This window comes from Buteo buteo, chromosome Z (assembly GCF_964188355.1).
Source record: "Buteo buteo chromosome Z, bButBut1.hap1.1, whole genome shotgun sequence".
NCBI lineage: Eukaryota > Metazoa > Chordata > Aves > Accipitriformes > Accipitridae > Buteo > Buteo buteo.
Window position 1 is genome coordinate 15,162,240 of NC_134204.1, and position 15,354 is coordinate 15,177,593.

The 15,354-nt window shown below is 33.6% G+C and overlaps 1 protein-coding gene across 1 annotated transcript in view; it reads right to left on the reverse strand.

Annotated features, from left to right (window-relative positions):
• The window catches only part of RICTOR (RPTOR independent companion of MTOR complex 2), an 88,270-nt gene that overhangs the window by 30,458 nt on the left and 42,458 nt on the right, over positions 1 to 15,354 (reverse strand). The window contains exons 11-21 of the mRNA XM_075021884.1: positions 14,074 to 14,156; positions 13,333 to 13,420; positions 12,273 to 12,363; positions 12,071 to 12,137; positions 11,885 to 11,965; positions 9,920 to 10,020; positions 7,290 to 7,452; positions 6,781 to 6,882; positions 4,269 to 4,315; positions 1,785 to 1,920; positions 1,010 to 1,209 (exon numbers count right to left, since the gene is read on the reverse strand). Of these exons, the coding sequence (XP_074877985.1) occupies positions 1,010 to 1,209; positions 1,785 to 1,920; positions 4,269 to 4,315; positions 6,781 to 6,882; positions 7,290 to 7,452; positions 9,920 to 10,020; positions 11,885 to 11,965; positions 12,071 to 12,137; positions 12,273 to 12,363; positions 13,333 to 13,420; positions 14,074 to 14,156 (1,159 nt within the window). The remainder of the gene's footprint in view (positions 1 to 1,009; positions 1,210 to 1,784; positions 1,921 to 4,268; positions 4,316 to 6,780; positions 6,883 to 7,289; positions 7,453 to 9,919; positions 10,021 to 11,884; positions 11,966 to 12,070; positions 12,138 to 12,272; positions 12,364 to 13,332; positions 13,421 to 14,073; positions 14,157 to 15,354) is intronic.

Here is a 15,354-nt window from a genome sequence, read left to right on the forward strand (position 1 = left end):
TATTCAATCAGTAATTTAAACTTAAGTACTTTGAATTAGACTTTCATTTCTATAAACTCAAAATACAAAGTAAGTTCTCACATGAAATGGAGTAACTTTAAACTGTTACAGCTGTTAAAAGTCAAATGGGGACCAAATAATGCACTAAACTGCAAGGGGAAAAACCCCAAATCAACAGTTTTCGTAATTGCTCTGTAATAATTTTGTCAGCATACTTTAATTAGTGATTATGAGTATAAAAATTAGCATTCATGAAACTGCGAACAATTCCTCATTGTAAAACATTCTGTGTATACAGCTTGCCATAACATTAGTACTACTGTCTAGATTTTATTGTAAACCAAGTTTTCTGAAGCCAGTAAAAAATTTGCATTCTAATAATCAATGAAAACAACATAATTAAAAAAAAAAAGAGTCCATCAAAACACCTGAATTTTCACTTAAAGTTTACTATATTTAAAATAAACTGGTATTAGCCACTAGCCAATTTACTCCCAAAGGCAGGCAAGTTTATTTGTACCTGAACAGAATTTTGAACTTCACAGCTTCACTCAAATATATTGGACTGAAGTTTAGGTACAACATGCATCATCACATTTTACAAACAGTATGATACCAGCCAGTTTTTCAAGGTTTATGTGGGTTTTCTTTTGGGTTTTTTTTTTTGTTTGTGGGGTTTTTTGTTTGGTTTTGGTTTTTTTTTTTCCCCTGCTGTCTTTTCAGTACAGCATCATCCTTCCTGATACTGATCTCTGTCAGATATGTGTGGACAGGAAAAAGTAAGCTATTTAGTGATATAATCACCCATATCTGTTCAGATATGACAGACTAAAAGACCCTTTATTAAAAAAAATACTTAACCCCCCCACAACCAAGGATCATTACTTGTAAGTAAATCAAAAGAACTTTCAAGTTTTCAGCTTTACAGACAGTAGTCCTCATGCACAGTTTATAATTTTCCTAACTATTATACCTGTAAGCACAATTCAAACACAATAGAAACACTCACCACTGAAACACGTTACATTTTTCAAGCATTTTCACTCCATGAGGGTGACAAGAGAGAGTACCAAAAAACAGAAAGTAGTGCTGGCTAAGGGTATTTAGTAACCCATTATTCTGAAGACTACGTTCAGGTTTCATTCCTGATGAAGAGTTGAGCCAATGTACAATATCTTTAACCAATTCCTCCAAGTAGCCTTGTCCATCCTAAAAAACCAAAGAGTAATAGCATTTACTAGTAACAGAACTGTGTCTCCTTTACTGAAACCCATCATTTTAAATTTCTTGAAATGTACAAACACAATACAGACACAAAATAAACATGCTGGCTGGCAAACACAATTCAGACTAAAGAAAAAAGATTCAAGGCAAAGAAAAAGAGTTTAGCTTGGAGACATCTTGGGACCAATTCTATTCTTTCCAGGAAAAGAATTGTTCAATGACAATTTCCCCTGGCCTGAGGCATAAAAGTCTTTAGTACACAAGAAGAAAGGAGGTAGAGAAAGGAAGGATATTCATAGCAAAAATTTCTAAAAAAACCTCCAAACCTTAAGTCACATTTAATAAATCTGTATTTAATACAACTTTGACTTAAACACAGCTGTCTTCCTTAGTGTCTCATCTGGACAATTCAAGATTTTAAGTTATATTTCTTAATTACACTGATCACTTTAGATTTAACACCCGAAGACTATGGAAGTCTTTACTAAACTTTTTCCTCTAAGTGGCATACAGCAGCACTACTCATTCTACCTCCAGCCTTGTAGCTGAAAGTTTCTTACCTCTTCTGATTCAAGAAGAAATTCAGTAAACTGACAACCCACCACAGTGAGCTGCTTAGCCTTGGCATAGTCCAGATCCAGGTTGGCATACAGTTTACTGCTAGGCTTGTAGAAATATAGCAATCTCCTTACAAACCTATGGAAAGTAATGAAGAATTTGCTATTTTTCAGTATGACAAGGACAGTCTCACAATATAAAATGATGCTGGTACAAAAGATATGTTACCATTAAATTAGATTATTGGCAATAAATTTTCAAAATTTATTAAAAGAGTAGCAGGTTGCAGTAATGAGTCTACCCAGACACGATTTCAGAGATGCAGCTGTACTGTATGTTATAAAGGGTTTTCTATGCCATCACTTAAAATAAGCAAAGGAACTGAAAATCTCTATGCTCTTAGAAGCCATAGCTTCCTTTTCATGCTCATGCTTATAATTTATTCTGCTGTAATTTATCCTGTGGTGAGTTTCAAAGACTATACTATCTAGACTTACAAAGGGCTAAAGAAGAATCTGTGACTTGAGTTTTCTTCAGCTATTATAGTTAACGCTGCTGTGAAAAAATATATTTTTGTGTTCTTCCAGGCAAAGGCCTTATTTATTCAGCAACAGTATTTTCATCCACCTCACTTAAGCATTTCTGAAGCATAACACAGCAATTGCAAACGCAGACTCTTCACTCAGCCTTTTTGAAATCATGGTGACCAGTATTGCTTGAGTTTTGCATTGCAGGAATAAAGTCTTCAGCAAAAAACTTCCCCTCACCAATTGTTAGTCAAAAAATAAACACACATTTGTGCTTTAAAGTAACACAGAATGTTCTGTCTGAAGGTAGATATGTCAAGCATTACAAAAACTTAACTAAAGCACTGCACCTTTAGTTAAAGTGAGAGTAAGCCACTATTCCCAACTCCAAACACAGGACCAATTACAATGGAAATCTGAGGGCTTGTTTAAATTTTGTCAAATGAAATGTATTTTATTCTGGGTTATTAGCAATAAATATATTATATATATTAACACATACTTATGTCTGTTTAGATATGTATATACTTAAGTGTGTATATGCATGTATATACACATACATGTGTATATACATATTGCATTAACTGTATCCCTATGACATGAAGGAATCTGTATCAGAAATATGGCTGTTAAAGTGAAATTCCAGATGAGATAATCACAAGAACACTAACAGTTAAAAAAAAAATCAACTTATTGAAGGACAAATAAATATGGAAGTTACACTTCAAAAACAAAGTGGCTGAAAATTTTTTAAAACCAGCAGTGAAACTAGAGAGATTCAGGGTTAATTAGTTATTATTAAACAAAAGCAACAGCGTTTTAGAGCCATTAAAGCGTCTAGCACAATCCTGCAGAAAGGATCAATGAACTGTAGAAGTTTTATACTAACTCAATCCTAGATTTTCTCAGTTTATTTGGAATTAAATTATTTAGGCGCTGAACAACACTTGAGTGCAGCACAAAATCAAGGAACAGGAACACCATCTCAGGTAGGTAGGTAGAAGTGTGGGTGTCAGCCAGGACTGCAGACATTACTTTACAGAAGCAATGTTATAAACCACCAGATTTAGAAAATAATCCCTTACCACAAAGTCAAAGTACAGATTGGCAATCAAAGTTTAGGGAAGGAAAAAAAACCCAGAATAAATACAAATGCAAAATTAAATTATGGCTATGATTACAATAGGACTACCACTTATGCTGGGAACATTATATAAAGTAGCCTGATTACTTTTTAGTAAAAATTTAAAGTGGAACAGTGTGAGCCTTTCAGCATGTTTTAGCTTTAGTTTTTTCCTCAAATTCATGTAGAGATAGCTTTCCATGCCTACAAATACAGAACTACTCTTCAAAATAATTTAATCAAATGAATTTGTCAAAGGCATGTTAAAAGGGAAATCTAACAATGAGTTAGTTACACTATTGCCACACATGCACAAAAGTAATAAAAATGTCTTAACACCAACAGACATGAAAGGAACCAAAACAGTACTTTTTTGTTGTTGTTTTTTTCCAGAATCACACATGCTTCCCTTGCCATTCATAGCAAATAGAAATAACTTCCTCTTGGTTTTTGATGAAAGATGTAACTATATAACTGTACAACTGTAAACCTATTCTGTCAAAATTTGTCAAGTGCTGATATCAAATACTAATGTACAAAATATCAAAGCAGTAATAATTTTAAAGTTTAAAATCAAATAAGGTGTTTGCAAAGCTGGTATGATTCTTGTTAAGGGAATAAATACATAAACTATCTGTACATAGAAAAACCACTGAAGCTTAAAGACCTGTTTATTTAAAGCAAATATTGCAACTTAATTATCCAGACTTTTTGTTGCTTATCTAAAGATTAAGTTTTAGCAGTGTGACATATCCAAGAATAGTTTATTGCAATATTAAAACCCAGTTTTTCCAAATTTCTTTCTTCAAAGGAAGTCTACATAATTTTTTACATACCTGTGTAATTGTTCATCTTTGTAGTTCCTTAGATTTACATTTGGCCACTAGAAAAACAGCAAATATAGCATTATATGAAACTTGCACATCAGTCCTTGATTAGTCACTATAATTTACTCATTTCTATTATAGTTATATTTACCTAAAAATTAGAGGTGTAAGTTTCCTTGCATCTAATGCTAGCTACAACCCCCCCCTTATTTTATTGAAAATCCCACAATTCTTGCTCCAAGAACTGTTTGATTTCTTTACAGAGAAGGACAGGGTATGTTGGTCACATGCTATGCGTACAAGGCCACAATTCTAATGAAAACTTCAAACTATGAAAAGCTAATGAAAAATAAACATTTTTCTCATTTTCTTCTCTAAAAAATAAAAAAAATTATATGCTTAATAGGCAAATAATCTTTGTTGTTGTTTTCACTATTAATCAGATTTGATTTAAAAATAATCATTATTCTGTTATAGCTCACTTAAACACTACTTATTAAAATGGTATTTAAACTCTTCTGTTGATACTTCATAAGAGGTTTTAAGAGGGATCACATGAAGTCATAATACTCTCTTCCGGACCTATCCTTTCTTCCTATTATATTTTCCTCTGTTTTATAGCTATCTGTTGTCTCTACAGTTTCAGATTTATTTTTGTTGCTACTAGTATCTTCTTGGAATGGATGGAGAAAAGTGCAGCAAGCATTCTTTCCTACCTAAGCAATACAGTTCTACATTTCCAATTGGTATACTAGTATTATGATGTATAGTGCACTAGATAATGATTAGTAAAACTGACTACACTAGTAACAGCTCCAGAAAAAGTATGAAGCTCTGCTGTGAACAAAAGTTGCAACTCCTCCATCCTGACTGCTGCCACTTTTGCTGCTCTTTCAGCAGCTTAGACAGCAAGCTGAGCAAGTTAAAAAGGCAGCAAGGGATCACATGAAATGCAAGTAGTAAGGTGGTTAGAAAGCTGATGCTCTAAAGCTGTAAGGCTGTGACAGAGACAAAAGAGAGGTGAGCAGCCGCATGAGATAGTGAAGTCCAGACACTGGAATCTGGATCCTGCTCATACAAGGACTAAAGATGGACCACTCTGACAACATTATCTTACTATATGCTGGTGTTGTGCAGTTTAACAGGAACAAAAGCGGTTAGAATCAAATCAGAAAACACACAAACTTCTCATTCTGAAAGACTGAAGTCCCTGATTTTGAGACATTATAAACTGTTTGTCAGGACACTAGAAATAAACTGCTGGGGAGGTCTGAGATATAAGGAAAATTGACAGTTTGACCTAAATTTCAGGTAAAAAAAAAAAACAAAAAACAAACAAAACCTTAGTGGTCAACTACATAAAATTGTAGTAAAACTTCCATTGTCAAAGTACAACACAGATTAATTAACAGTGAGATTCTGAAAAACAGTTTCTTGATATCTTTAATACTGAATCAAAGTTAAAAATATCTATGATTAATAATTATAGATCTCTAGTAATCCAGTAAATCTAGTAATTGCAGTAAAAAGCCTGTGAACAGTGAAATTTGGTGGAGCAAAGCTTCTGTCATATACAAATTCAGGTCTTTACACCAGAGAGATACTTGCTATCTCAAGTTTAACAGTCCCTGAAAAAATGCACAGAAATATTTAGTTGTTTTTTTTTTTTCTTAAAATATAATCTTGATTATTGTCACCATTAATCCTTTTTTAGACTTTAACCATCTTTATAACACCACAGTAAGGAGGCAGTAAGAAAATGTTACTACTTGGGGTAACAACAGAAGGATGGCTTTGATGCACAGAATGACAGGAGTTATTTTGATTCGAAAACTATACTGAGTACTCAAAGTTTTCTATACTCAAAGAAAGTAAGTTTTCTGCTTAAAAAAGAGGCAGTCTCTTAAAAACTGTGCATTAAATATATTTAAGATAATGCCTTCCCTGTCAGAGATACATCCTTTATTTTGTAAAAACAAGTTAAGTTTGTAATGAACTTGATGCTATAGGAGTATTTGTACTAGTTCAGAACATACAATGAGATTGCATATTACTGAAGTTTTGATATGTGGCTCAGACGAAGCATCTGAGGTTTGATCTATAACCCACCTGCAGCCTTAACCTTTAGCTCACATTACATAAAAAAATTCTGGTATGAAACTGAACAAGGCAGTATCCCTGTATAGTTTGGACTGAAGTCTAAAATATTAGCAGCTTTAAAGTCAATACAGCTAATTCTTTAAAGTCTATTTTTATACAAATAAAGTTATATAAAATTTAATACATGCTTATTAATAAATTTGTGAATGTAACTGTAGTGTATTTTTGTATATAGTTTAAGGGTTGTATGTAAACAGACTGTATCAGCACTGATTAATCCATGAGATCCTAGTTTTCTGAAATAAAACAGGTGATGGGATGTACTGTGGAATTAATATTAGAAATTCAAAGCTCTCATATGAAATGGAGACTTTTTCCAAACAATTTCATAAAAGTAGTATCACACCCTTTTTAAGCTCACCTTCAGTATGGTCCCTATTAGATTCCAATTCCAGTCAAGGTTCTCTTTATGATTGAGAACTTGGCTGTCTCGAAGATTCATTACAAGTGCTTCTTCTGTATCCTGGAATACAGACACAAAAAACTACAGTTGCTTTGCACCATTTTTTTCAGTCTTGTCACACGATATACTTACTGTTCACGTAACAATCATTAAAAGAGATGTGCTCCACAGTAATTTGCATTTGAAAGTAAATTGCATTGTTATAGTACTGCATTAAGAATACAATAGTAAGAGATCACAATTGGTCCTAAAAAGCATGAGGAATTATTGTAATTTCACTCCTCAAATTCTAGAAATGCAATATAGTATCCACAAGTACCTACGAGACAAATTAAATGAAAAAAATACTATAAAGAAATCACTTAAATGGCTCTGATTTAGATGAGAGAGTGAAGCTTGGTAGGCAGGATAGAAGTCTCCAAAATACAAAGTCAAATTCAGTTTTGGAAACTCAGTAATGGTAATACCTTTAAAATAAAGATGTCTTTCTGCACACGGTACTGATCTCTTTTTTGGTGTGTTGAGATTGCTTTCTGAATAATATGATCTAAATGGAGGCTGTAAGGTTTAGGTCCTCTTTTCTTCATCTCATGAAAACGTTTTAAGCAGTTGAGTGCAGCACTTGCTCGTCTAATAGGAAAAAAAACCCCTGTAATCAGTATTTGGCAACTGTTATCCAACTAAAGAGCACCACTGCTCTATCTTGAGTAAACAAACATAGCTCAAGAAAAAACTGACTAACAATTCCAAAGCAAATAAAAAGAAAATAATTTTCTCGATACAAGTTTTCATAAATACATAGGACTCAGTCTTGTACTGAAATTGTACAGAAAATTACCTTTCAGAACTTCTAGTACTGAAGAATAAGCCTTATTGATACCTTTCCTTCTACTCTGCAATTACTGGTGTCTACCACAGTTCACAGAAGATTTGTAAAGTTTAAGGTTGATGAGTATTGTGAGATGTCACAGTAGATCAACATTCTGTAGTAAAGTTGAGAGTTGAGGAGGCTACTTCAACTTTGACTAACGAAGTATTTCTCATAAATTCTCCACCCCCACCCCCCCCCCCCAGCCCCCAAGGGTGGCAGGAGTATCAGTAGTATGCTTCCTGCTCTTTGTATCTGAATAGTTCAGCAACAGCATGTAAGTTTTCCAGGAAAAGATAGGAAGTTAACAGAAGTGACAGTTGACAAGGGCAGAAACAGTTAATTACAAAATAGTGGTAGCAAAAAAAAAAAACAACTGCTGAGCATATAAAATAAGGAAGTCTAAAAGGAGGAGGTACGTCTACCTTTCTTCCCCATTAACAAAAATTCTCATAGGGTAGGAGAGTGTTTTTATATTAACTTCAAACCAACAAATACATTTCAATGTGGTCACTTATCTGAATTACATAAATTTAATCCATAACAGGGCTTACAGTTTTTCAGTGTATGAAACAAAGCAGAGTGTTGACCAAGACCAACATCCCCAAATAAAAAAAAATATTACTTCTACAAAATCACTTTCTTTCAACAAAACCAGGAATTCTACTACTCTCTCAGGTATGTCCACAAATGCAAAGAAGCAAAAAAACTGCACGTGATACACAAACGTATCCCTTCTGTTCTTCATCCTTCCTCTCATCCCACAGCTTTGACCAAGTGAAATAACCTGTGATGGAGTTTCAGATATGTCTTTTTTGAAAAATAACTTGTGTTTTCACATATTAAAGTCTTGTACTGACACATAAGAAAACTTCAAAACTAAAAAGCAGAAGAGCACTACATTTCTTGGAAGCACTCTACAAGAAACATTTATCATTTCACAGCAGCAGCTCAGAATGATTCTGCAATTTATCACTGACAACACAATGAAAGACAAAATAGAAAGTCATATTTATCATAATACTGATCTGACAAGGCAGATCAGGAATGACAAGAGCAATTCACAAAACCATTTCCTATAATACTGAAAAAAGCCAACACAATTGAAATGGGTCTCCACAAAGAAATGGAGAACACTGAGTTACAGAAATATATTTTAAGACACATGAATCTATCAATTTATTTGACTTTTTTCCCCTCAGGAGGTTTGCAGGAGGTTTGAATTGTGTGAAGCACCCAGGAGATGGTATTTTATGACAGAGCACTTCAGAGGTTAAATTGCAAGATTGCAAGATGTACAGAGAAATTCTAAATAAGTAAAAAATAAGTAAAATAAAATAAAAAAGCCCATAGTTTTTTAGAATCTCAAAATTCAGGTATTTCTAGTTCAAAGAGGAATAAATGGCTTCTATAAACATTCTTTTCTAATCAGATATCTAAATATTCCTCATTTGATTAGCACCATGACTGCCAAACTGTTCCCTAATACATACCACTGCAGAATGCTGCACTAAATTTAAAATTTCTGTTCATACATTCTTATATTTAAATAGAACTAAAAAAATTATCAGTGCAAAATTTGAACAAAAGCACCTGAAAGTTTTAACATCATTACTAATGTTACAATCACCATTTTCTTCTGAAGAAAAACTGGTTTTAAAAGAAAAGCAACAAAAAAACAGCGCCATGTCAATATTACCGTTTTTTCTCTTGCTCACACTAATAATGACTCACTGATTTGGTCTCTTACTATTTAATTAACTAGAGATAAACAACAACAGAAGAAAACAAAATTCATGCAGGCTTTTTTAGTTTTGAAAGCTTAATTGTATCAAAATGCCAAAAAAGTGTGAAACAACGGAGAGGTCAAACACCCAGAATACGCCTCAGATGTTGCTTCGTTGAACAGTGCCTTAGAGTTCATTTAAGAAAAATTCTGTGTAAAAGTCTGCAATCCATGCAAAAGTCTTCTGAAATCTACTATCAAAACTTTCTTTCCAAATTTCTAAATTGTTAATGTAAACACTTTTGGAACGATGCACTGGAGACTATCTCCGTAGTAATTGTGACACAGCATTTCTATACGCATGCGTTTGTTTGATTTTAAATAAAGACATAAGTACTTTCTGCCACCAGAAAGCTTGTAACGTAGGTTTTCACTCAACTGGGGGGGGGGGGGAGGGGGTGGTGTGTATTTTTAAGTGTAACTTAGTAACTTAGAATTCTTACAGTCTTTTTTCTTTCATGATGTCAAAAGATGCTGCCATGTTCATTAGCGTTGGTAAGCAGTGCAGGTGATGGCTGTGAGAATGAGGAAGAATTGTGTTTGCCTAAAAAAACAACAGAAGACCTGTTAGAATAATTTATTACAACATTTTCAGCCATCTTTTTAGGATCAACATTTGAACTACCTACCACTTTTCACAAGACTTTCACAAAGACATAACAATAAAACTACCTTTTGCATAACATTAAAAAGCAATAATTACACATACTATTTTGAATTTTGATCTAACTAATCAATCTGAAATACAACTGAAAATAACTTAAGACAATTTTAGATCTCAGAGCCTTCTAATCTGTATTGTTTGCATTGGTGGTTTTTAAGTGGTAATATGTAAAAACATGCAAAGCATCAGATACCCATGTCACGTGTACAAAAGTGCTAAAAAAATCCAAAATCAGAAATACAATTTAAGCTGATGATTTCTATTAAAAGCTTTCTGCACAAAAAAAAATCTAATTACCATCACTTCCTAAATTACTAGACATTTAATTGCTTTCATTTTGGGAAACATAGGTAGTTCTGCAAACGTTTTTGGAAACTAAGGAATAATGAAGATAAAGAAATACTTCAATCTCTTAAAGCTAAGTAAAAGTACAAATATTTATGCAGTATTTTGATAAACAGTCATCTCTGACTAATGAATCACCTCTTCAGAAAACCAAAAAATACCTATGCTTTGCAGCATACTCAAATGTCAGTTAACAGTCACTCCCATTCAAAAGTATTCCAGAAACCAGAAAAGTAGCATATGTTGTTACAGATTCCTCATTTTACACTACATAGCTAACTGAATACTCAAATTCCACCAATAATTTAAAGAAAAGTCACTGAAGAGACTACAGAACAGATTTGTTGTGGTTGTGACACCTGCTGCTGAGATGAGATGTTGTAAATCATGGTAGTAATAAGCAATCTTGTATCTGAAGATTCAGATCTTCTTTTTGGAGCATTAAGCACCACTGAAATGAGTGGATAGTCCTGAGATGCAGATTATTTCTGAAAATTCATTTTCAAATTTTTATAAGACAGAGTTGTACTTCAAGATCTTACCATCTCATAAAATAGTTTATTTGGAGAAAAGATTAAAAGAACAAGCACAAGAAAACTAATCCAAAAATGCTCTGCTACATATGCTATTCTTGTCATCAATACAGGATGTGAAAGATAAAAGAACTATTTTGCAAGAAAGGTAAATCATGCCACTTCACATATGACTAACAGCTCCTTGGGAAGCTGAAAGGTAGCACTGGAGTATATATGAAAACAGTAATATCATCTCTATACCAAAATAGTTTGGGTTAAGAGAGAGAAGCTGCTGTAAAAGCTGTTAGGTAAAAGGAAGCAGAACAAAGCATGGTCCCTTCAGCTTCTCTGTAGCAGGGGCTACCCACACGAGGCTAAAAGAGCACTCCACCAAGTTGGGAGTTGCCTGAATGAATAAATCCAGTGCCCCAGCCACACGAAGCTGAACATGAAAAAAGTTCTGTCTGCCTAGCCTGTGAGGCAGAAAGCTAAACACACTGCCAGAGGGCTATCATCATTCTAAAAAAAGCAAAAATCTGCAATGGTCCTTTTCCCAAACACGGTAACTGATGGGTGAGTTTGCAGGACTCCAGCTTAAAAATACAACTGGCTACTGAGGCAAGGAAGTGTATTGGTGAGAGTTTGAGAGCTGAGGATTATCCTTGGAGCAGAACCCCACTTTCAATACTTTCCAAACAGCCTTCCTATTGGTTCATACTGCTTTTAATATATGAAGTGCCTAAAGATGCAATGTAAATTAACCCACTATTCTGATGAAAAGTAGATGTTCCAAGTTCATAACATAAATACAAAGCTATAATAGGAAATATCTATTTACAACTAGCTACCAATACTACTTATTCTCAGCAAAAAGTTTTACTTACCATGTGCAAAAGTTCTCCTAAAAGGATAGTTGCTCTGACAGATACATGGTCATCACTACTTGTGATCACTTCAACCAAACCCTTCAAAAATTTAAAAAATTATTACATTTAATGTACAACATCTTATTTTAATATTTATAGGAAAAAAGTAGCAAGCATCTATTCAAACTTAAAGTCACTAGTTACCTCTAGAAGTCCATTGGTAATAAAAGCTGAAAGCACTAAAGCCAAGTAATTATCCATAAGATCAGGCCTAAGGAGAAAAAAAAGTATGGAAACAATTTAGAGAGTTCATTTCTTATTGTCTCTGCAAGAAAGCAACAAGTATTTTGTCAACACCACCACAAAACAAAAACAAGGGTTTAGACTAAATTCACTAAATGCTCACCTTGACCTGGCTCGATGGGGTAATATAGTTTTAGCTTCAGCAGCTACAAAGCCATCAGAAAGTCTCCAGCAGTCCTGAAACCTGCTTGGATCTAGAACAAGAAAATATGGACAATGGTAATTATAACATTGGATTTCATAGTGTTATTTTAATAGTTGTCAGTAGGTAAACAATAGTCATTGCCAACAAATGTTATTTCAGGTTTCAAATTATAGAAAATTTTGTCAGAAGGGATCCCTAACAAGTTATCTAATCCACACTGCTGAACAAAGCAAGGCTAACTTCAAAGCTAGAACAAAGATTGTATCTAAGTATCAACCAAAATAATGACACTTCCAATTCATAAGCACATTAAACTTGTTTAATAGAAAATATCATAAGAGCTAACATTTAAAAATGTACATCCATAAGTCAGAAAGCAGGAAGTTTGCAACAAAGAATGATTTATTTACTTAAACGCAGAACAAGGATTAAGCTTTTATAATCGAAGTTCAGAGAAGAGAATTGCTGGAACATTAAAGGCTGAAACTTACTCCTTCTGGGCTCATACTTTTGCACTGCGATACAAAGCAGAGGATACGCTTGGGTTCACAAAGGAGTAATTCTAAAGATAAAAGACTAACTCTACTAAACATAGAGATATGAAAAAGAATACACTTGCCCCAGGAAAAAATAAAAGTCTGCTAAAGTGCAGTGGAGATTGCTAGCAGCTACACAATATATAGAAAAGACTGTTCAAGAACTTTTCCGTAACATTCAGCTAACACTTTTACATTACTAATACTTCTGACACTTCAAATAAGTCTAATTTGTAGTAATGTGTTTACACAGTGTTTTGCATAAATGTTCCATTGTGCTCCACCGCTGATCTTTTATCAAACTTACAACATTTAATGGTTGATAAAGAATTTTAAACAGGACTTCAGAGCACCTAATTAATTCAGTGATTAAACAGTTAATGCTGACATAATTTACAATATAGAGGAGGCAGTGAAGGGTTCAAATTTGTAAAAGAGCTTAATAGACAGAATTCTTATGTGAACTGCTACTAAATACTTACCTACACTGAGAAGTGCCTCAATAAATTCTTCTGCGATAACAGGAAGAGGAAGGCGAAATATATCATAGAGAACTTCAAGCAGACCTCGCTACCAGAAAAAACACAAAAGGAATTTTATAGATTTACAAAAATTGTCCTTTTGTTCACTATTAATGTTGAAGTTGGTATTTCTATAGAGAGCTAACTGGTGTATTTGTTTCAGTGTTTCTTTTTTTGATAACATGCTCATTTTCATAAACTGAAATCATGTGGAGAAGAGAAGGGAAGGGGCCTGTTTACTTTAGAACTGTGCCTTATTGTCACTATGAATTCTACAGAAGCTCAAGCTACTTGGATTACAGATTTTTAGAACAGTTACTGATGCCACCATCAACTTCTTTGTTTAATAGTTAATTGGGAATAAACATTTTTTTTAATCTTGGATTCAGCTCTGGTTATTTGCTTTAAACTCATAACTGCAGCTACTGTGAACATGTTTTGACTTGTCACCAGAGTAAAAGTTATTTTATGTACTCTTCTCTCCTTCATTCCCTCCTCTCAGTTATAAAGGGTGTGCTGCCATTCTCACAGGAATGTTATGATGGAATTACAGACTTGAACTTGGGGGCCAAATAAACTCAAGGATAGTGGTCTCGTAACTGGAGTCTGTGTTTAAACCACTAAATTGTTAAAATGTTAAGAATATGTTAAGTAAAGCATCCATTATTATTCCTACATCAGTACTGAATATTTACCACCTACCCGTATTTCCATATTTGGTATACAGAGTACCCCAATAAGAGACTGAATCCCAGAATTTCCAGGTTTGCACAGGCTGATAATACCTAGAAACATTAAATACATAGTAATATTCCCTCAAACAGAAAAAGCATTAGACATTGTTAAATTTTATTTCCAGTTTGATTACAAGCACAGATGACAAAAATTACTAATCATAAATATTTTCACCTTGTCATCTCCTTTCCAATCAATATTTAACAAAAACTTTCTAATCGCAAAACTCTTGTTCCTTCATTAAAAACTATAGTTACTTTTGTCCTTTCTACTGTGAACAGTATTTTTAAATTATCTGCAGAAACAACGTTTACTTGGAAGAAATGGCAGAAAAGACAAGACAAAATTGTCAATAAAGAATGAGTCTTAAACCTGAAAGATCTGCATCATCTTGGTAGAACTATGAGAAGTTTCTCCATCAAAAGCTGTATCTTAACCTAACAGTTTATTCAGTTCCTTTTAATTTCAGGCAAATTCTAAACAGCAAGTGTAAACATACTTGGAATAACATTCTCTGTGCACCATTTTAAACCATCTTTTCCTAAATGACCAGTGCTTGTCTTCAGAAGTTTCACCACATTGAAATGTGTTCGATTTAACTTCGCATAAAATCTCAGAGCCTCTTTTATAATTTTGTCCTTTTACTCTGTACTTCCACTCAATTAGTTCAATATTTCAACATTAATAGGGAAAACCTTCAAATTGTTTCTAAATGTTACAGAATACCACCTAAAGCTTACACCAATTTTCAGGCTCAATTTACATACAGTCTCTTCATTAAAAATGTGGCTGCAAAGACAATAACCTTACTGATTTCCTTGACCACTTCCTTCATACTTCACAGAATTAAAACTTATGGAAACACGTTGTCCAGAAAACAAACAAGTTACTCCAAAATGCAACTTTAAGTCAGTAATAAGAATCCAGGTTTACATACCTTTTTGTCTTACATATCATAAATAAACCCAAACCATTATTCTTTAAAAATTACTAAAAGATGAAAAATATCACTTACTCATCTATTTATTTTCACTAATACAAATTTAACTTTAATGACATGTGCTTTATATGAACTTGAAGAAAGTCCTCAGTTTAAAAACTTCCATGTCACAAAAACTTAAGACACGCACATGTGGCCACAGACACACTAAGGGCATTTAAATATGTTCCACAGCGCACCTCACAGGCCTTTTCCAAGAGCATATAGTGGCCCAATTGCAATACAGGAAGAGATTTGGGTACATGCAA